Raw genomic sequence first — 23,206 nt, 5'->3', positions numbered from 1 at the left:
TATGCCATTCCCCTGTAGCTCCAGCAGTTAGCAAGTCCTGACCTTCCAGGGACCATCATTCCAAAGGTATAATCTTCACCGAAGGAGGGGAGGAAAAGGAAAAACCCAACCGGACAAGAAACCTTCCAGAGGGGAGAGCTACTATACAGTATTCCTATAACCCATGGATTGTGTACTTTTACATAATTGGGTCTTTAACTTTCAACTGAATTCGTAAGCTTATATAAATAATCTATTGAGGAACATTAGCCTCTTAAGCACTTTGATCTGATAATATCAGTTAATTATTCAATTTATTCTTATTTTGATTAATTCAACTAATTATTTTTATTTTGTAGGATTCTATTGCACTTTCCCTAATTTGAAACAAAATGATGCAATTTGCTACTTAGTGAAATCACTAATTTTAAAATGCTACAAAACACATAAAACATCTTTTATTCACTGCACACTGACAGTGATCAGTCAATTCGAATTGAGTGCATATAAACAGGTGATCCACACATTAATAGGCATAGAAGAGTCTGAATGTGTCATGACAAGTTTAAACTCGCTACAATGCTCCAGTTTCAAGATACAAGGTCAGTCCTGCACTTGATCTCACCTTGCATTTCAGAAGAGCAGCCTATAACCCTGTTCTTAGATTTATTCAATCACATTTATTCAATAACACTGGTTTACAGTGTATCTGGGGTTTGAGTAAAAGTATGTGGCAGTTATTTATGTACGTTTACTGATTACTAAACCGAAGTCCGTTTGTTTCTATCACGTAAAGATTTTTCACAATTCATTAACAAAATTTACCTAGGTATTATATGCAAATGTGTACATAACTATAGTTTCTGCAATGGTTTACAAGTTTTATACCCCTATATTCATATTCAGTATCAAATATTTGCCTCAAATACAATAGATTGTGCATGTTTAACCAGTAACTACACACACTCTGCAAGGTAGCCGACCTTGACCCAGGAAGGTAGACGGTCTCCCACCCCACTCTTCTGGCCCAACTGTGATTCCCAAATTTTATTTTCCGAGTGGAGTCTGGGAGACTCCTGTGTGTAGTTACGGGTTAAACTTGTCTGAGCATGCACTCAATTTTTTGAAGAGTCCACTCAACCACAGAGCCTATATAAGTGGCACATCCCTTATGCAGTCACCGTACTCCTGTAAAAACCGTCGTGAGCTCTCACTGTGTATTAGTTTTCTTTTAGTATGGCAACCAGAAAGTGTATAAGCAGTCCCGACATATTTTGTTACAAATGTGGTTGTTTTGTTCCTGTAAAGCAGAGGCAAAATATTACCGATTTTGTAAAAAAATAATGTTATGCATACTTTGACATAAAACTAGGCAATCAGGATAAATCGTGAGTACCGCATAAAGTATGCCATACATATGTCGAACATCTTAGAAACTGGAGTCAAGGAAAAAAGGTGTGCTTGCCATTTGCTATTCCTATGGTGTGGTGCGACCCAGTAAGCCACGCTGAATGTTACTTTTGTGTATGTGATGTTAAAGGTTACAATTCAAAAAATAAAAAGGATATCAAATATCCAGATCTACCGTCAGCCATAAGACCGGTTCCACGTGGACCTGATCTGCCTGCAAAACCTCTACCAGAAACTTTGGAGCCCACATCTTCTTCCACCGAAGCAGAAGCTAAAGAGGTTATTGAAGAGGAATGTTATCAACCAGAAAATATTTTAACGCCACAGCAATTCACACAAGTCGAACTGAACAATTTAGTAAGGGACTTAGGTCTTCCAAAGTATGCTGCTGAAATTCTGGGATCCAGACTTCAAGTGAAGAACTTACTTGCTCCAGGTACATCATTTTCCTGGTACAGAAATCGTGAAAGGGAGTTTATACAGTATTTTTCACAAGGTCCACTCATATATTGCAGTGATATCGCTGGTTTAATAAGTGCCTTAGGAGCTCCATCACATGTTCCTAGTGAATGGAGACCGTTTATAGGCTCTTCTAAGAATAGTTTAAAAGGTGTTCTCTTGTATAATGGAGATAAGTACACATCTGTGCCAGTTGTTCATTCAGACTACTTAAAAGAAACTTATGACAATCTAAAGTTGCTTCTGGAGAAAATTAAATATCAAGATCACGAATGGCAACTATGTGGAGACTTAAAAGTGTTATGTATGTTGTTGGGGCAACAGGGTAGGTATGCTAAAATGCCATGCTTTATTTGTGAATGGGATAGCAGAGCTAAAGCGCTGCATTGGACAAAGAAGCAATGGCCTCAGAGGCACAATCTTACACTGGGGTCAAAAAAATATTGTGCACGAAAGTTCGGTGAAGCCAGATAAAATACTTTTACCTGCACTGCATATCAAGTTAGGCATAATGAAGCAATTTGTTAAAGTATTGAATAAGAATGGCAACTGCTTTAAGTACCTTTGCAGTAAATTTCCTGGTTTATCTGAGGCAAAACTTAAGGAGGGTATCTTCATTGGCCCCCAAATTAAAAAATTGGTAGGTAGACAGTTTGAAATTACTATGACTGACATTGAAAGGAAAGCTTGGATTGCTTTTGAAAGTGTAATGGAAAACTTTCTAGGAAATCATAAATCACAGGATTATGAGAAAATTGTTCAAAATATGCTCGAAAAGCTTTGCAATTTAGGTTGCAATATGAGCATCAAAATTCACTTTTTGCATGCCTATCTTGATTTTTCCCTCAAAAAAATCTTGCACAGATGAGCGAAGAACAAGGGGAGAGATTCCATTAGGACATAAAGGAAATGGAGCAGATGTACCAGGGAAGGTGGAATACAAGCACGATGGCCAACTACTGTGCTGGTGTTTAAAAAAGAGAGAAACCTGGCACTGCACATAAAAGAAAAACGATTAAACATTCTTTTCAAACAAAGAGACGAACGTTTGATTAATGAAAGTTTCAGAATTTTGATTAATACTTGTTAGTATTTACGTATTTTTTGATATATGAAAATGTAATCCTATCAATTTGTCATTACTAAATACAATAAAGTTATATACTTTCGTAAAAAACAATACTTTTTTTATTTTTTAAATTGTGATGTATCTGGATGTGATAGAAAAAATCTAAGTCATATTTGAAATCACAGCAACATATTTCAGCAGTAGGACCTATTGAAATTCAAACTCCAGTGAACAAACTTAAATTTGTAAACTAGTGTAATCAATGCTAAATGAAATTTGGCACTGATTATCAAATCTTGTGAACAGGGCTTTCACACATGTTATTATTCTGAAAAAAGTAATGAAATACTTAGCCATTTGATAAACGTACTGCCTGTACTAATATTTTATAATCAGACATCAAATAGAATATGTCAGAGAACGAAAAAAAAAAACAATCAAATTAATCAAGGGAAGAAAGCACTCTCTGATGCTGACAACAAATTCATAAATGTTGTGAAAACAGATAAAGTAATGCATTTCCTTAACACCTATAAGAGCCCTGAATTTCCCATAAGAATAAAATTATGGTATTTTTCAAAGGTACTTCAAATTCAGAATATGGATCATGTATTTGTATTATGTAAATGCAAAATTGCATTTAATAAAGTACATCCCACTTCAAAAGTAGCTGTTTAATTGTGAAATCCAAGTTAACATAAAGCATTCTGAATTTATATAAATAAATGAAAATCAAGCCTTAATAGATATGAACAGAAAATTTAGTTAATAAAATTAAGGAGTTTGAATTTAGCTAATAATATGTGCATTCAGTGTTTGAGAACCCACTGATTCCCCCACCTGCCCAACTTGATATAGCCTGAACATGTTTTCTAAAGATTTTTTTTAAGTGACTGACACACACACACACACACACACACACAATGACCTTTTTTAGAATATTAATTATAAATTTTCCAAAGAAATTACACTGTATATAAATAAAATACCTCACTAGCTTTTAATGCAGTGGTTTTCAACCAGGCTGCCACATAATTTGGGTTTAAGTTACTTAAACTTATTTTTCTTTTTTTATTTATATATTTATTTCATTATAAAAAGGTGTATGGTATCTTTTTAATTTTGTGGTGATCTATAATTGATGTTTACTTAGTACCTCTATATAAAGAATAAAATTATTATATATATATATGTAATTTGTATTATGAATTGTAATTTTGTTTATAGTTATGTTATTGGAATAACTATCATATAACATATATTTTTTTTAATATTAGATATATATACAGAGAGAGAATCAGATCTAACAAGCAGAAAATTGAGTAAGGGTGCCGCAAAATAAAATAAATTACTTAGGGGTGCCGTTATTAAAAAAATGTTGAAAACCACTGTTCTAATGTAATGTCAAGGGATTAAGTGCAGTCCTTATATTATAAGCAATAAATATGTTCACTGAAAATAGCTGAGAATGAATTCAATTTAGAAATCATGAAAATATATTATATACCTCATCAAGTTTTCCAATTCTGACACAGCCAAACATGTATTTCAGAAGTCGGCCTTCATCCTCCTGAAAAACATAAAGGTCAAAATAACAGAGTAAGATAAATGCTTTAGGGTTGGGGGAATTAATGAATACAGTAGGGTCTCAAAGTACATGACTATGCTCAAATGCAAGTATGATCTCCCGATTCATACTTCTGTTTGTGACTTGTACAAAGGGTACTAGGAAAGTTTTGCAATATGACGCAACAATGAATCACAGGAAGCTGCTTGTTGCTGCATGTTGAGACATGTTCATACGTGCATAGTAGCCGCCGCGCCAAGTCGATGGGCTCAGTTATTCATTAGTAGTGAGAGTGTAAAGTGCTTGCGATGGCATCGTGGTCACGAAATGAGATAAGGACAGTTTTTCGGTATAATTTCGTGCATGGTTTAACCATAGACCAGTGCTTAGAAGAAATGACTCTTACACTAGATGATGATTGTCCACATCGTACAACGATATTCAGGTGGTATAGAGAATTCCAAAGGGGAAATTTCACTCTGGAGGATTCTGAGAGGCCGGGAAGGCCACGAACGTCAGTTACGGAGGAAAACGTTACTGCTCTGAGGAAAATGCTTGATGAAAACAGGCGAGTGACCTACCAACAGATAGAGGATACTTTGGGCCTGAATGCACCAGCAATTTGTTCGATTCTGCAAGATCATTTGCACGTGAAGAAACTTTGTTCTCTCTGGGTGCCGCATCAACTGACTGAAGAGCAGATGACACGACGTGTGACCTGGTGCCGGGAGATGTTAAAAAAGTTTGATAAGGGACAATCTCGGTATGTGAACAACGTCGTGACAGGTGACGAGACTTGGCTGTACTATTACGATCTGCCGACCAAGGCTCAAAACAAAGTTTGGGTCTTTGATGATGACGACACACCCGTAATTGTCAGAAAATCCCGATCTGTAAAGAAGAAAATGATAGCTGTATTTTTCAAATCGAGTGGAATTGTGGAACGTGTCGTTTTGGACACGCAGAAGACAGTCACAGCTAAGTGGTATACTGAACAATGCCTGCCTAAAGTCATTGGATCTATGAAGAACCTGCGGCCAAAGTCAAGAATGGACACCTGGTACCTCCATCACGATAATGCTCCAGTCACTGCGCCAAAGCCTGCACTGAATATTTGACCACGACAGGACTGAAACTTCTCGAGCACCCTCCCTACAGTCCAGACCTTGCTCCCTGCGACTTTGCACTGTTCCCGCATGTGAAAATGAAGCTAAAAGGGAGGCGGTTTTCCAGTGATGAGGACCTTCTACGGGCTTGGGACAACGAGTGTGTTTACTCCCTAGTGAAACTTGGCAGAACTGGTTTAAAGATTGGTTTCGGAGGATGGAGAGGTGTATTGAATGTAGAGGAAATTACTTTGAAAAAATTAAATAAACAAAGCTGTATTGCAAAACTTTCCTAGTACCCTTTGTAGTTATAGCTCGTCATGTTTCAAGATGTTTAGATGTTGCTGATGGTAGTCAGCAACATCTAAATAGGGAAGGTTGACATCATAGTGGATGTGCAATACTGCACATCCACTATGCTTTTCATTCTGATGAGTAGCTTTTTCATTGCTTTTCATTCTGATGAATAGTAACACCTTAGTTGAACTAAATGATACTTTATGGCTTAATAAGGATCATAATGTGTGTTCAGGCTAACTAAACATGGCTTCCAAAGGTGCACCCTTTCTGACGATGGACTTGCCGAATGTACTTATACTAAGATTAATGTACAGAAATAAATTCAATTTCAAAATTCAATTTACAGAAATAAAGTTTGTACATGCATATACATTTTATAGGAGTTTGCTTAGTTTTCATTAGTACAATAGTTTTCTAAAGGATGACACCTACTTGTACGAATTCTCATTTGCACGGTAGTAACCAGGAACCTAACCCTTGAATAATTTGAGACCTTTATTGTACTGAAAAAGTTTGTTAGAAATCTGTTAACTTCACTTAAATTCACTGATGTTTTTTCAGAAAAGGGTGTTTCTGAATCATTTTCTAATGCTGATTTCAAAAATTACTTCATTTGTTTCCATTATGTCAGGTTTCTTCAAAAACATGATAAAAAACTTGATTTTTCCCCAAATTTTTATTAATTTTGGCAGAATTTGTGCACTGAAATTATAACAAAACACTTTTACCAGACTTTTATATTTAAATACATGTTGAAAACACTATTAAAAATGGCAGTGTGGTAAAAAGTCCACTAAACACTCCCTCTCATTTTAAAAACTGATGAATGGTGGATCAAAAAATTGTTTCTTGCAGAAAACCAAAGAAACAAAAATTTTAAACAAAAAGTTGAAGGATCTTGCAGATCCTTCAACTTTTCAGTCCCTCTTCAGCATCCAACAATAGTCAGCCATTGTGTTGACACTTCCCCCTATCGGTACCTCAACTCCATGTCTTTAATGTCCTGGTGAAACCTCTCACCCTGTTCTAGCACACTAACACTTCCTAGACTTTCTGGGAAGTAGCTGATGTGGGAGTGTAAAAAATGTAGCTTGACACTGATGTTGCATCCCAGCTTCCTGAAGTTTGCCAACATATTTTGAACTGTATTCTTGTAGATTCAACTATATTCTGAATCCTTGTTGTTCCCTAAGAAGTTCTCAACAATAGGTCTGAAGCTAATTCATGAGCCTGTTTTTCTCATTTATTCATAGTTCCCTCAAAATCTCAGTCCCTCATCACTTTGCAAATTTGAAGTACAACAAAAATATCTTGTTTTAGCTACTCTTGGGCGATCTATGGGAATTTAAGTTCTCACATGTTTCTTTCAAATGCACATGGTGAACAACTCAGAATTTATCCATATTTATTTCTATTGTGGAGCATCACATCTTTGAGACTCCTCTTTATGAGTCAATAAGACAAATGGATAATTCATTAAACACTTGTGTGAAGACATTTTACTCACTTTTCAGCACAGGTCTGACATAATAACCTCAAAAATATACTGAGCTCACTGATAGACACTGCTGCATGAAGCTCTCAAGGTCAAGAAACAAATGACGGAAGACAGTGTCACCAACAAGTGAAGATTTAGTTTACAAATTCCCAGCATTTCTTGCATCGTATGCCTTTACTAATGCTAATGCTAAGTAACTTTTTTTTTTCCTTTTTTTTGTTAAAGAAATATGCCCAAATAGGATATCTAACACCTGGAAGCAAAAATTAACTAATTCCAGAATAATTCATTAAATCATTTATATTACTGCAAAAAAAAAAAATAGAATCACTCTCAGAAAAGTAGGGGACTGGGACTAATTTTCATTCTCTCTGTCTGTAAAATGAGAAAATGTCCCGTGTGCTAAAAGATTTTTTGACTTAGGTCTAGAACCAGGGAGTTCTGCAGTTTTCTTTGGTAAATTTAAATCTCTAAACAGTTCACTGAGTTTATGCTGTGAGGGCTGGACTCTGTCTCCAGGCATGTAGCCTTCAGCTTCATAAGCTTCACTTTCAGCCCTCTCTGCTGTTACATTTTTCAATATAAGCGGAGGGTATGGAATCAGCAGGTTATCTCCATGTGGAACTGGTCTAATGGCAATTGGAATATCAGGATACACAATGCCCTTCTTACTCTTTGCACTGTATCCCTCTACATTAACTAAGCAAATATAACAATCATCACTGTTGTTTATGCTCCTGCCAAATTATGGGAATTGCAAATGGCATAGCCTTTCTTTTTATCATTTTCCCACAATCTCAATGCTTTAACACAGGTTCAGAAAACTTTATGTGGGGCCTACTGCTTACCTTGGTCACTGAGTTTCACTCCAAAATAAGCAGATTACACTTTTTTTTTTTTTTTTTTTTTTTTTACAAATACTGTAATATCTTGTATTTTCTTGAGGACTACATAACTTCAACAAATATAACAAAGTAATTTGGATTGTTCAAACACTTGTGTGAAGACATTTTACTCACTTTTCAGCACAGGTCTAACAAAATAACCTCAAAAATATACTGAGCTCACTGATAGACACTGCTGCATGAAACTCTCAAGGTCAAGAAACAAATGACGGAAGACTGTCACCAACAAGTGAAGATTTAGTATACAAATTCCCAGCATTTATTCCTAACTTAATAAATTCAATAATACAACTCATGACATCAACTTAAGTGATCTGTGAAAAACAGTACATGATAAAAAAATAAAAATAAAAATAAATAATATTTATGAAATCATTGTAAAACACTGAGTTAAAAACAGCTATTAGTTTAAAAACATCAAAAACCATACAGAGTGATGTTATTTTCTGCTCTGTCTCCAGCTACTCTTGTACCTCAAATTTTTAAATTAAAAAAAGAAAAAGATTGTTTAGCTAATGAAAATAAGTTAATACAGTAAACACCCGCTATTCGGGGGGGGGTTACGTTCCTGAGAAATGCCGCGAATACCGAAAACGCGAATACTGAGTTATGGCTCCCATAGTAATAAAGGGGTTCCGTTCCAAAGTATGAAATATATAAGAAAAACTAGTCTAAAATTTTGTCTATGTATGTATTATATGTACCTTCATAATATGACTATGTACATAGACAGTACATAGTGAAATGCAAGCATATGGCATTGAAATGAAAATAAGAAACAATTTAATATTAAATGTAATATTTATTAGAAATTTCAAACAAATGTTTCAAAGCAGCGCCTTTGCTAGCTAAAAAACTTATCCCACCAGTGCTATCACCAGTTTCACTAAAGTGTTGATAAAGGAGTTTTGCCTTTTCACAAATGATGAGTGACATTAACGGAATTTTATTTTGAGTTCGGTCTTCTATCCACAAATTTAAAGCCTTTTCCATTTTTTCTAATTTAACATCATGAGTTACAGAGGAAATTTTTGAAGCAATTAGCGCGTTTTCATGGACACTACGGCGGATTTTTCTTCCGATTTCTTGATTGATCGTACCGTTGACTCATTGATTTTATAACGTTTTGCCACTGAGGAGACACTTTCACCATTAGAAATTTTATCTAATAACTCAATTTTATTCTCTATATGTCATCACCTTCTTTGATCTTTTCACATTTCCCTTGTTATTCGTAGCCATATTTTTGTACGGGTTAGAAAGAACTTGTCCACAATAAAGTCACTTTCTTCCATTAACACACACTAGAAAAAGTCTGTTTTACACTGCAAAACGGTAGATTTATCACTTTTGTAAGCATATCAATTTATAAATTGATAAATTTATTCAATTTATAAGCACATACAGTAAATTAAAAGCAAACGACGAAACCTTCCATGAAAAGAGCATAACACATACTGAACAAGGATTAGCGAGAAACATCCACGCTCGCGATTTTGTCACCCCTCTCCCCCCACCCACTGAATGCTGTTTTGATTCGGGAAAGATAATTTTAGCCACGCCCATGTTTTTTTATGGCGGAAAATGTTCACAACGCTTTAAAATTCACATTTTTTACGTTTCATTTTATATTAAATCAGCGACCGCGAATACAGATACCGTGAATGGCGGGGGTTTACTGTATATGCAATTTTTAAGTGCTGATTTCAAATCCGTAATTAATCTCTACACATCATTATTTTTGTAAAAAATAATAAATTTACTACTTATAGCAATATATAGATCAATTCTGTAAATTCAGCAGATGTTTTCACAACAAAGCATTAAAATCAAATGGTAATGTGCACTGGTAAACTCTCACCCAACCAAAACAATACTATATTTAGTGATTCAACGTTTTTTAAAAAATTCATATGGATAGTGTTGTGTTTTTTTTTTTTTTTTTTTTTTGTAATTTCATATATAGCAGTGGCAGAATAACTTTGCTTAGAGAGAGAAAAGTGACTTGTTGATAATATTTTTGCTTCCAGGTGTTAGATATTCTATTTGGGCATATTTCTTTAAAAAAAAAAAAAAAAAAAAAAAAAATCACTTAGCATTAGTAGAGGCATACGATGCAAGAAAGCAAGCTTATGCAGCATCAGCCAAAAAAAAAAAAAAACACCTCCCATTTCACCCCTCCATTCATTCCAAATGCCAGTCCAGCTCAGCATTAAATTGATTTAGGCTATCAACTTCCACAACAAAAGATGGAAGTCTGTTCCACCAATCAACTACCCGCTGGCTACAGACAAATTTCCGCATATCTATTGTACAACTGTCTTTCCTCAATCTGAATCTGTGCCCCCTCAGAGGAGGGGGCAATTCCAAGAGAAGGAATTCCATCAGCATTCAGCTTGCCTTGCAGGTGCCTACTCTCCAAGCACTGCAATTTGAAGAACTTAAGCCATTCTTGGTAAGAGCACCCCTTTGTTCCTCTCACCAATGTTGTTGCCCTTCTTTGTACTCGTTCTAGCAACTGTACATCCTTCCTAAAATGAGGCCTCCAGACCTGTACACAGTACTCTAGGTGTGGCCTGACCACTGCCTTGCATAACAGGATAATCACCTCCCTGTCCCTGCTAGCAAAATTCCTATATATCATTGACAAGACACCATGACCTGCCCTGTCTACTTATATAATAATAATTAGTTGAAGTATTAATAAGGACAAAGAATGCAAGAAAGATGGCTTTACTATATCAGTCAACAAATAAATAAATCACCTTGATCTATATCCCTCTTATCATTCCTCTTCCACCATTAGAATGCACTGATCCAGCTAGCTCTTAAATTTCACCAGACTGTCAACCACCCAAGAAGGCAATTTATTATATATATATATATATATATACATTTCTAATTATTGATGAAAAAGTAAAGAAAGAAAGTTAAAACGACAATAACTGTAACTAATAAGTAAATAATATTTATGAGTCAATGCAGTTGCAAGCAATCATGCAATACATCCATAATGTTCATAATATTAAGGATAATATAAAGAACCATTAGAATAAGCAAATCAATCCAATAATAATACCATCAGGGACCTAAGAAAACGCAAAAAAAAAAAAAAAAAAAAAAAAATATTATCGCTTTTTACCGACAATCTAGATGACTTCAACTGGGGCCAACCACCCAGAATGAAGGCAAAAATGGGTCAACGATGATTAATATATGCTTACATTTACATTTTACTTATATTTCTTACCTTTGATTCTAATATTTCTAAATTTTCTTAACTTTTATTATCATCTTTCGATTTATTTATATTCGATTTACATTCGGCCTATACTGGTTTATATTTGGTTTAGATTTAAATTACTTAGCATATATTGATCATCACAGAAACAGAGAACTTCTTGTCATTTTTTGCCTTCATTCTGGGTGGTTGGCCCCAGTTGAAGTCATCTAGATTGTCGGTAAAAAGCGATAATATTTTTTTTTTATTATTTTTTTTTTTTGTGTTTTCTTAGGTCCCTGATGGTATTATTATTGGATTGATTTGCTTATTCTAATGGTTCTTTATATTATCCTTAATATTATATATATATACATATATATATATATATAAAGGGTAAACTTCAGCCATTATCAACAGCAGGATGAAAGCCTCCTCAACAATGGAAGCTGAAGGAAAATTGACCATAACCTGCCATGCTGGTTCAGTGTGGCTTGGCAGATCGACCGTATTTAGCAGTCAGGGCTTGAGCCCTGGTCTAAACAAAGTGTGTGTACTACTGCACTCCCGCTCCTGACCACTCAGCTACGGAGACCTGTCAATTACCCAAGAAGGCAACAGCCTTGGAAGTTTGAAATATATTAGTTTTCTCAAACATTTCATATTTATATCCCCTGAATTTTAATTTAAAAATCCCACTCTCACTCAATTTGTCCCTGCCCCTAAGTACCTTATACAAACTCAACCAGATCCAGTCAGATGTTTTCAAGCTCTGCAACCTACACTTTTGAAGTCTCTCTTCATATGGATGTCTATCTGCTATTCTCACCAAACAAGTCACCCATCTTTAGACCATTTCAAGAAGCTCAATGACTTTTCTTAAACGTGACCTCCAAACCTAAACACAATATTTCAAATGCATTCTCACCATGACTTATTATTAGTAAGGCCAGATAATACAAGAAAGTGGAGTTTCTACATCAGTCAAAAAATAAAAATAATAATAAATTAAAACAGAATATGCATATTATTCTCATACCCACAAAGTAGCCATCCAATACAGCTTTGAAATTAGCCAGAATGACTGCCTCTGCTACATGGGAGGAAACTTATTCAGCAACCTGCTACTCATAGGTCAACTTTATGAGAACCAATATTCTATTACCCCTAGAGACCATTCTCATTCATTTTACTCAACCCATCACTGCTTTATACAACTCAATCAGACATCCCTTTAGATGTCTAGCAATAAAACACTGCCATCCATACACTCTAAGCCATTCTTGATATGTGCAATGATTTGTAGTCACTAATCTGGTTGTTTTTTGAATGCTCTGAAAAATTATGTATTTATTTTGGTGTGGTGAATATCGACACTTGAACAATATTAAAAATGTAGTATAATCATCACTGTGTATAGAAGAATAACAATGACCTTCACCCTACTGGCAAAGGCCCTAGAAATCATGGACAGGACACCATACGCCTTGCTAGGTGCATGTTTAAAATGCATAGAAAATTATGCCAGATTGAATCATAACACAAAAATCTTTTTTTTTGTCTTGAATCACTTTTAGCTCCTCTCCCTGGTTAAATGTGGCTCCAGAATTTCAGTTCCCCAAATGAATCACCTTACATTCAGAAGCATTAAACTTCAGTTCCCACTTTTCAAATAATATACACAACTAATCCAAATCTTTATGAAGCATCATAGCCTGGCTCAAATTATTAACAACCCTTACACCTTCAAACCAACAGCAAACTTTGACATTTTCCCTTGGATACCCTTCATCAATATAATTTATGAAAATTAGAAATAGGAGGGTACTAATAGTGGTCCCAAAGGGATCCTACTTATTACACTGGTCTACTGTGAAGATTGACAATTTATGAAACGCCTCTGTTTCCCCATCTTTCAACCAGTCTGTATATTCAGCATAGGATCTTACCATAAACTCCAACTTCTTTCAGTTTATATAGCCTTCTATATGGGGCAGTATCAAAAGCTTTCTTAAAGTCTAGACAAAATATCAAAATTGTTACCTGCATCCAACTTTTTAATGAACAAATCATAGTCATTTACCAGATTGGTAAATTACTATGATTCAGTCAATAAACATAATTTGGGTTTTGTTCAAGGTAGACTCATTGTGGGTTCACAAGGGGAGAGGTCATTCTTGTCAAAATGATCATGAATCATATATTGAACCACCAGCTCTATGACCTTCCCTACCACAAAATTAAATTCACTCACTGGTCTACAGTTATTCAACTCTGGAAAGACACTAGCAATTCTGCAGTACACGGGAATCTTCCTGAAGTATAATGCTGCTCTCATTAACATTCTCAAGTTAATTAGGCAGATGGCTGAAAAGTAGTGTATATGGGTAGTAGTAATCCCAAAATGACACCAACTGTGTGCTACCACACTCAGGGTAGTGGGAACCTGTGGAGCAGCAGTTAGCCACAATGACTGTGACAGTTAGATTCAATGACTGTGACAGTTAGATTCAATGACTGTGCCCCTGAATATATATCTAGAAAGGAAGGAAACCAAGGATGTACAAGAGATAACAGAATGGGAGATTTGGCAGGAATAAGTACAATCAATACGATCAGGAAGTCCCACAACTAATTAGGCTAATTATGAGAGCATCACCAGACTCAGGAGAGATTCCGTGGGATTGGAAAAGTGCCAATGTAACTTCAATACATAAGGGTGGTTCTCACAGCGTAGTGGAAAATTACAAACCGGTCAGTCGGTAATTTTCATTGGAGGCAATGATCATAGATAGAATTGATATTCTGAAGGATACGCAACATGGTTTTGTAAGGAAAAAATCATGTTTAACAAATCTGTGTAGCTATTTTGACAGGGTCACTCATGAGCTGGATTTAGGGAATAATATCAACATTGTTTATTTAGATTTCAGCAAAGCATTTGCCTCAGGTCCACATGGCCAGTTACTTTATAAGCTGGAACAGGTTGCAATCACAGGGAAAATGCTTAGATGGATAGCAGGACAGCTTCAAGGCAGAGGGTTGTGATAAATGGTTATTCCTCAGATTGGCTTAATGTAAGAAGTGGGGTTCCCTAAGGATCAGTATTGGGACCACTGTTGTTTCTGATTTTCTTAAATGACAAAATTTGTCATTTTAAACTTCCACAATATCTAAATATTGGTACAGTAGTTAATTATCACTGCCAAGCAGAGCTTCTTAAGAGTGACCTAGATAGACTTCAGGGAGGGTCAGTAAAGTGGCAGCTATGCTTTAATCCAGAAAAGTGCAAGGTCTTACAACTGGGGAACAGCAACCCCAAAATAACTTATACACTTGGTCAAGATTGAACTAAAGTCAGTAGTAGAAGAAAGGGACTTGGAAGTAACGATACAGTCAGACAAAGTTCTCCAAGCATTGTAGACTGGTTGCAAGGAAGGCCCGTGGTGTCCTATTGACGATTTATCGAACATTTGCTAGTATAGATAAGGACGTAATAATCCCATTATATAAGGCTATTGTTAGACCACACTTGGAATACTATGTTCAGGTATGGAAAGCGCACCTAAAAAAAGACAAAGCTTCTTGAAAGGGTCCAAAGATGGGTAACTTGCCTGGTGAGATTAGCAAAAGGGCATTCATATGAGGAAAGACTTTGAATATATATGGGATGCAGAGCTTGGAAACTAAACACCTTAGTGGAGATTTAATTGAAGTGTTTAAGGCTTTAAGAGGCATAAGTGAAATGAACGAGGTCTAAATTTTCATGGTTATAATGATTCTAGAACTAGGGGCCTTAAATTCAAGTTATGGGAGAAGATATTCAGACTGGACAGCAGGAAGTTTTATTTTAGCCAGTGAATTATAAATTACTGGAATAAGTTACCTGCATGTTTGGTAGAGGCTGACAGTTTGAGGAAATTCAAACGTCAGCTGGATAGTTACCTAGGGAAGGAGGGAAATGCACAGGTTGTCTATTTCCTTTTCTTTTATTATTTATTTATTATTAATTTTACTGTTGTTTTTGGCTGATGCAGCATAAGCTTTAGGCTTCCTTGCACCATATGGGCATTACTAATACTACTATAATACCATACTAAACTGCTGAGCCCCAGGAACTACTGGTACAAGAAGTTCAGCTATACCCACAGGAACACAGCAGAGTAGTTCACCCAGAAAATAAGGCATCTTTACACAATCCCAGAGACTCACTTAAGGAATAATCTATCTGAAGGCTAAGAACAAAGACACCACAAACCTGGCAAAGTAAGATCAATTACCTGTCTCCAAACTATGTACAAGATCCTGATAACTAAGAAGCTGCATAACTAAGAAGATATCAGACCTTTTGGAGAGCTAAAACATCATTGTTCATCTGCTTACATTCTTTCTGCTGCTTGGCAATGATGTTCTAGCTTTTGGAGAGCTAGAACATCATTGCCAAGCAGAAGAAAGAATGTAAGCAGATGAACAAAGGATTCAAGGAGCAATTGGCCCAAAGCCGCAGTTGTTGAGCAAGTCAACAAGAAGCACTGCAACCTGTACATGGCCTACAACTTTGTACACACACTCTCTCATCTGATGTACATGGATGATATCAAACTATGTGCCACAACCGAGAATCAACTCAAACAGCTACTCTGGATCAGCAAAGAGTTCAGCACCAACATGAAAATGTAATTTGGCCTATATAAATGAAAAATCCATGCACTGCATCAAGGACATCCAGTCAGACGAAACTACCAGCTGAATACTGGCAAAGTGATTGCAGCCATGGCAGAGGGAGAGACCTACAAATATCTGGGGATAATGCAGACTCACCAGTTAGAACACAAGGAGATCAAGGCCCACCTGACTGAGAAATAACATCATCAATCATCAAAGTTAAATGACGGAATCATGATCGCAGCCATAAACACTTATGCAGTCCCAGTACCAATGCACTCCTTCAGGGATCATAGGTTGGACCCAACACTTAGCTGTAGGAGATTATGAGATAACAATGATGAAGAGCTGCCAACAGCACCCCAAGTCTGCCATCGAGAGACTGGCCCACAGCCCGAAAAGAAGGGAGGGGTATGACTGACTTTATTGAACAAGAATGTTTGAAGATGTTTCAGCTTCTACCAGAAACATCTTATGCACTACTCATAAATCTTTCAGTTTACATTTCCTTTGTTGACTTGTTTTGCCCTTCATTTTCTGTTCCATTAGGAGGAGGGCATCCAGCCCAATGACAAACAATCTATCCTCTTCAAAACAGTGACAAATAGTACATCCATATACCTGAAACAATGACCAGTTTACGACTGCTACTTGTTAGCACACAGAGTGGACTGCCAGTCAGCCAGTCTTTTATTACGGTGGTATGGTTTGCTCTCCACTGGTATAGAGTTACTATATTTTTCATGGTCACTTGTGTATATAATTAGAGATGTTTAAGACATTTCAAAATTGTGATTTTTCATAAGTCTAATTTACCTTTTCAGTGTCATCAAAAAACAAATCTTTCAGCCGAATAGGGGCATCTGGATCAATTTCACCAACTGGTAGACTACCTTTATGTGAAATGCTTTTCTTCTCATGAATCAATGCAGAATTTATCCTGAAAAACAAACATTTTATGTATAATTAAAATTTTTTCTATTTAAAATTAGAAAAAATTTTTATATTTTTTCTAATTTTAAAATACATTATATAAATTTACACATGCAAAAAAGGGAAATTCTCTGAAGGCAAATGGCTATTACATCTTAAAATTACATCTGCATTTTGCTGCTTCAAAAAAGAAGAGAAAAAGGTGTTATGATTGCAAGTAGGAGGGAGCTTGGTGATTTCTTTCAGATGAGAGAAACAAATAAGCAACACAGAACTTTCCAAGTGATTATATTATTGTACAAATGTTCACTCTTTTCTTTCTTACTTATTCATCCTCTATTTCAGCAGCTCTCAAACTACTGAGATCGGTAGACCCCCCCCCCCCCACACAGCTCTATTTCATAGCACAATTCACCACATAAAAATATTAAGGTTATGTCATTGGAAGTCATTGCTAGGAATAGAATTTGTGACATTAATCATCCATAAATAAATTAATGTTTAATGATGGAACTACATAGCTGAATTAGAAGCATTATCTCTCTTTTTTTTTTAACAAATCATTAGGATTATGTAAGTAGCCATTTGACTGTTTTCTGATGACAACTGGAAACATTTATGTGTCACTAAATCAAAGTGATGACAAAAGTGAGAAATTCTTCAGAAATGCAGAATAGAAGGGTAGAGGTAGTTCTTAAGAATTTAGGCAAATATGCTGCTCATATTACCCATGATATTATCCTGTCTAAAAGGAGTGGACATTCTGAATTCAAAGTTAGTGGAATGAAAGATATCAATGTAGAAAAGAAACGATTAAGTTTGTATATCAGTTTAGCAATATTTACTTAAGACAATGCAATGCAAATGAAGCAGTCTCCATGAACAGTGATACAAACAGTTAAATGTTGTGGTAAAGAGTTGAAGAGGTAGTGAATATCATCTCTGTGAACACTGAGCCATACTTCTTGCACTTGTGCTATGAATGGGCAACAGTTGGGGGGGGGGGGCTGAGAGGTGAAGGTTAGTAAACATCTCAACATCTGCATGTGCATTGGCATTTTCTTCCAGAAAACAGCATTTGGGTACACAAAGGTCAGAAACATTGATCCTACAATGGTGTGAACATAATGTCTTGTCATCAACATGTCATCGACAATGACCAGAAGTGAATAGTCATTGTTCATGGTGGCTCACCACATCATTATTCTAGGTGTTCGCCAAGTATATTGCTCCCTGAATGCAAGCTAGATTACTTCTGTCCCTAGCATGTCTCCAGACATGTATATGACAGTCACTGTATCCCAGAAAGAAACATGATTTGTCACTGAATGCATCACAATACCATTCTGGTCTCCAAGAATGCTCTCCCTGCTTCACTACAGATGCTGATGAAAATGGAATGCTGCTAGAGGCAGAGACAGTGAGAATGCAGTTCTATTTCTAACAGTCATCTGCTAATTGTGCTTCCTGACACAGGCAACAATGACATTACAACGTTAGAAATCTGGTAAATTGCAACAGATCTGTTTCTAGCAGGCAGGTCTGCTGATCCTCGAGTACTGATGGCAGAGCCCTGGTGACATGACAAACTATCTTCCTATACCCATTGTTGCCAATGGTGTCCAACAGTTTGGGCATCACCATGCATGAATGATTGTTCACCAGACAACCCAATGATCCCTTTCAGTCTCTCAGCCAAACATAACATCACCTTACACATGTTAAAAGCATTGCCTGTTTCTAGATAGTCACTCTTAGACACACTGTTTTGTTTGCCTGCTAAACTTTCATGTTTTAATATGCAACTTCAGATTCCTATATCAGGGAAGTAACAAACACATTACTAGATGTTCTATGTTCAGCTTTCTAAACGTTTAGATCCACGTGTCACAGTTATGCATACAAAGTTTCAGGTAAATTCAGCCTTTCTTTCTAGGTGGAAAATTATAATGATGAACAGTATATAAATAAGTTATGTAAATAATTAATGCAGAAATACAATGTTTTAGCTACTGCTTACAATCAATCATCTGAAAAAATATTAGAAACCTCCCTTTCTGCACTGACACATTGCAAAGAAAATGTTTTCTTGAATCAGCAAATCACTTTAATTTCTTACCAAAATTAATAAAATAAATATTTTTACAGTAAATTCAAGAAAGCTCAATAATGAAACTAATACAATGACTAATAACACAAAAAACATAAACAATACTAGTTTAAAGCCATACACAGCAAGACATCTTAGAAAAACATGACTGAAAGAGGAGAGGTTCCTAACCACTGTCTGCAATTTTGCCTTACCTGTGTGTGTGTGTGTGTGTGTGTGTGTGTGTGTGTGTGTGTGTGTGTGTGTGTGTGTGTGTGTGTGTGTGTGTGTGTGTGTGTGTGTGTGTGTGCACGCGTGCGCGCGTGTGTGTGTGTGCACGCGTGCGCGCGTGTGTGTGTGCGCACACATTTTGTTGGTCCCTGATTGAAATTCTTGGGGCAGGAGAAACAAATCAGATGAAGATTATGTGCATGTGGCTGACCTCATTCACCTGTTCCTATCTGAGGAAATGCACTAGGGCCCTTCTCTTGAAGATATTTAACTTTGCTATTGTCTATTAACAGGTCCTTATTCTTACTAATGCAATTGGGGAGAGCTCTAATGAAAAAGTACAAATGTAATAGAGCCTACTTCTAAGGCAGTATCTGAGATCAGGTCCAAGGATGTGGGCCTACTATAAGTCTTTTTTTGTGTACTTTGATTTCTTGCCATTGTGTCCAACTGCTCTTCCCGCTATAAGCACCTTGATAATTGGCACAAGCCAGACTATGCTGGCATTTGAAAACTTGACCATTCTGGAAACGACATTGATGCCAAGCACAAACACAATAAAGATCTCCATACCCCCACCTCTTCTTTCATGGTGAGTGACCAGAGTACTGTCCTTTGAATAATGGCTAAGGAGTATCTGTTGTTGAGAAATATTATCTTTATGGCAGCTTGTTCTTCTGTAGGTCAGAGTCCTTTAAAAGACAAGAACTTTGAGAATCCTGCCTTTTAAGATTTCAATATTTCTTTTTTTCTAAGATGCTTGAATTTTAACAAAAGGATGTGGCTGGTATCTATATGTTTCAATACACAGTAAGCGGCGATTATAGTGATCACATTTGCAAACTGAATTTTGATTCTGATAAACGGCAATTCTAATCAGTGAAAACCAACAAATATTATCCAGAGGCTATAAAAATAAAGATATAAGCACAAATTTACACTTTATTACCAATGGTTTATTACCAATTAAATACATAAAAAACCGGAAGAATATTATCCACATGTTAGCAAAATAAAAATAAATTTATACTTATGTACATAGCTTAATTAATAGACATTAATTAAACATAACACTTTGTAATATGATTATAATTTAAAATAGTCACTCATTTTAGATTGCTTTAAATTTTCACTTTTTTTTTTGTCCTCTCCTTTTTCCCATTATATATATTATTGTTTTGGCATGAAATATTTATGGCCGGATGCCCTTCCTGACACCAACCCTCACCCTTTATCCAGGCAGGGAATATGCGGTGGTCATGACCTGACCTTCCGCAGCCTCCGCATTTGGTGGTCACGGGCTCGAACCCCGGTCTAATCAAGAAGTGTGTGCTATGCACTACTGCTCCTGCCCACCTGGCTACGGAGGCGCCCTTGCTTTAAATTATCACTACAAAGTCTATTTATAAAATTTTCAATATTGTATAACAGTCTATATTTACGATCACTTGCACCAGTTTCTTCCAATGCTCTCTGCAGGATGGCTATATCTTTACGAGTTTGCCATTTTGTAATTGAAATTTGTTTGGGTTCACTTTCATTTCCCTCCTCCTTGGCAAAATTATCAGTAACAGATTGGGCAATTTCATCTGTTAAAGCTGTAGTAACTTGTAGATCACCATCTATGTCCACTCAATCATTAAACCCTTGTTCACCCATGTCTTCAGGCTTTTCAAAATGATCAGTATCATGACTTAGTTGACCATCTTGAATAATTAATCTACATTTTTTGAAACAGTTGCAAATGCAGATTTTGGAAACTTCATTCCAGGCACTCATTGTCATATGAAGTGCATCCAGAACAGTTATCTGCTTTGCAATATTGGATGATGTTCCCAAACCTTCATCTATGGTCTGAATGATTCTTCGCCTCACATACAATCTATAAAAGGTCTTAAAGGTTTTTATTATTCCTTGGTCAAGAGGTTGAATCAGTGATGTGATATTCAAAAGTAGAAAAATGAATTCAATGTTTCTGAAAGTCAACTTTGGATGAGCTGGGCAGTTGTCCAAAACCAATGCAATTTTTTTTTGTTTTTCTTATCATTTGGAAATCCCATTTACGAAGATAACCTTCAAATAAAGAAGCTGTCATCCAAGCATTGGCATTATTGGCATATTCAACAGGCTGCTGTTTTTCTCCTTTAAAACATCTAGGTGATTTACTCTTGCCGATAACTAACGGCTTCATCTTGATTGTTCCTGTCATTTTGCATCTTAAAAGAACTGTACTCCTGTCCTTTATCTTCTTTCCTGCAGATGCAGAGGAATTTTTAAAAAAATATGCAGTGGTCTGGGTAGCTCTGTAGTACAACTCTGTTTCATCTGTATTAAAAATGTCTTCAGGATTATAAGTGCTTAACAGTTTGCCAAGAGGTTTTCAACCGAGTGCCAGCTGCAGAACCATCGGAATCCAGTTTTTCTCCATGAAGTTTTTTGTAAACAATATCATGCCACTCCTTCCATCTTATCAGCCATCTGTCCATCGCCTAAAACTCTTCATGTAGTTTTTCAGCAAAGTCATTAGCTTTTTGAAGAAGATTGTTGTGATTGACTGGTGCATTAAATGAGCTGGCCTGTTTGAACCAAACAAACAGGGCTTCATCTACTGTTTGGCATTTTCCTTCACATTTTTATTTATTTTTTTTTTTTTCTAGTTTCAATAATCACAGTGTTTAATGTGTAATGTGATTTTAATAATTTTGATAAAGATGACTGAGGCACTCCTAATTTTACTGACGCTTCCCTTTGAGACACATTGCCTAGTTTAATTTATCGTACATTTCTAAAATTCATAACTTATCTTTTACTCAAATTCCTCTCTTTCTGTTCAATGACTTTTTTTTTTGGGGATAGTAAAATTTAAAACATGGTAAAAAAGATAAGCGTCAATCAATAACAATGCAAATGGCATACACAAATTGGAACTGACATGATACACGCAAGCGCGATGAAGTTTAGATATAGAAATGAAGAGCAGATTTCAGTCAGGGGGAAACATTTCACCATAATAACGTGAAACACAGAATTTCAGCAATCAGTATTATCACAAATTCAATAAGATCGAGTTTACCACCCATTTATTGCACTAACAGAAAAGTCCAATAACTGGAAACTGCAAATTGTTTTATGGTTGTGACCTCTATAAATGTGACCTCCAGACTTTAGAAAAATATCACGAGGCGTTCAAAATGTGATTCTTGTAACTGAAAATGCGATTCTAATAAACGATAAAAGTGTAGTGCATTTTTATTGATTTGAATCGGTTCTTTGAATTTGATTCTACTAAGTGGCTGATTCTAATAACCAGTGATCACTATAACCGTCACTTACTTTTAGGTCCAGTGTCAAGTGACCTGAAAATGTCAGGTGCTTCTTCTAGGTTATGGGATTTCAACATGGGGAAAAAAACAAGAAAGAAAGAAGGGGGGGAGGGAAGAAGCATATTGGGAACAGTATACAATATTTTCTTCCTGTGAAGGTGCTCATGAAAATTGGCTAGCGATATGCACCTGTAGCTCCAGAATACAATGACATAACTGTAATCTGGGGCTACAAATAACATTGGGATAACAATTTCAGTTTCTACATAGATGAATCAATGGCTACAATCACAAGCTTTGCCAATAAATCTTCTTGTTAAACAGAGGTGGAAAGGGACAATGGCCAATTTTTGGACACTAAAGAGATCATGGGCCAAATCTTTTCCAAAAGGACAGAAACTAACCAACTAACAATCTCTTGCTTTCATCAAAATTTACCTCAAAATGGTCGG

The 23,206-nt window shown here is 36.0% G+C and overlaps 1 protein-coding gene across 1 annotated transcript in view; it reads right to left on the bottom strand.

The window, feature by feature from the left end:
- Positions 1-23,206, bottom strand: part of Nup107 (nuclear pore complex protein Nup107) — a 446,410-nt gene that overhangs the window by 206,429 nt on the left and 216,775 nt on the right. Inside the window, exons 11-12 of the mRNA XM_090373566.1 lie at positions 16,995-17,118; positions 4,425-4,487 (exon numbers count right to left, since the gene is read on the bottom strand). Coding sequence (XP_090229692.1) covers positions 4,425-4,487; positions 16,995-17,118 — 187 coding nt within the window. The remainder of the gene's footprint in view (positions 1-4,424; positions 4,488-16,994; positions 17,119-23,206) is intronic.

Source organism: Mastigoproctus giganteus, chromosome 5 (assembly GCF_048544385.1).
Source record: "Mastigoproctus giganteus isolate SK-2022 chromosome 5, ASM4854438v1, whole genome shotgun sequence".
Classification (NCBI taxonomy): Eukaryota; Metazoa; Arthropoda; class Arachnida; order Uropygi; family Thelyphonidae; genus Mastigoproctus; species Mastigoproctus giganteus.
The sequence above is the reverse complement of the archived record's forward strand: the minus strand, read 5'-3'. Positions and strand labels throughout refer to the sequence as shown.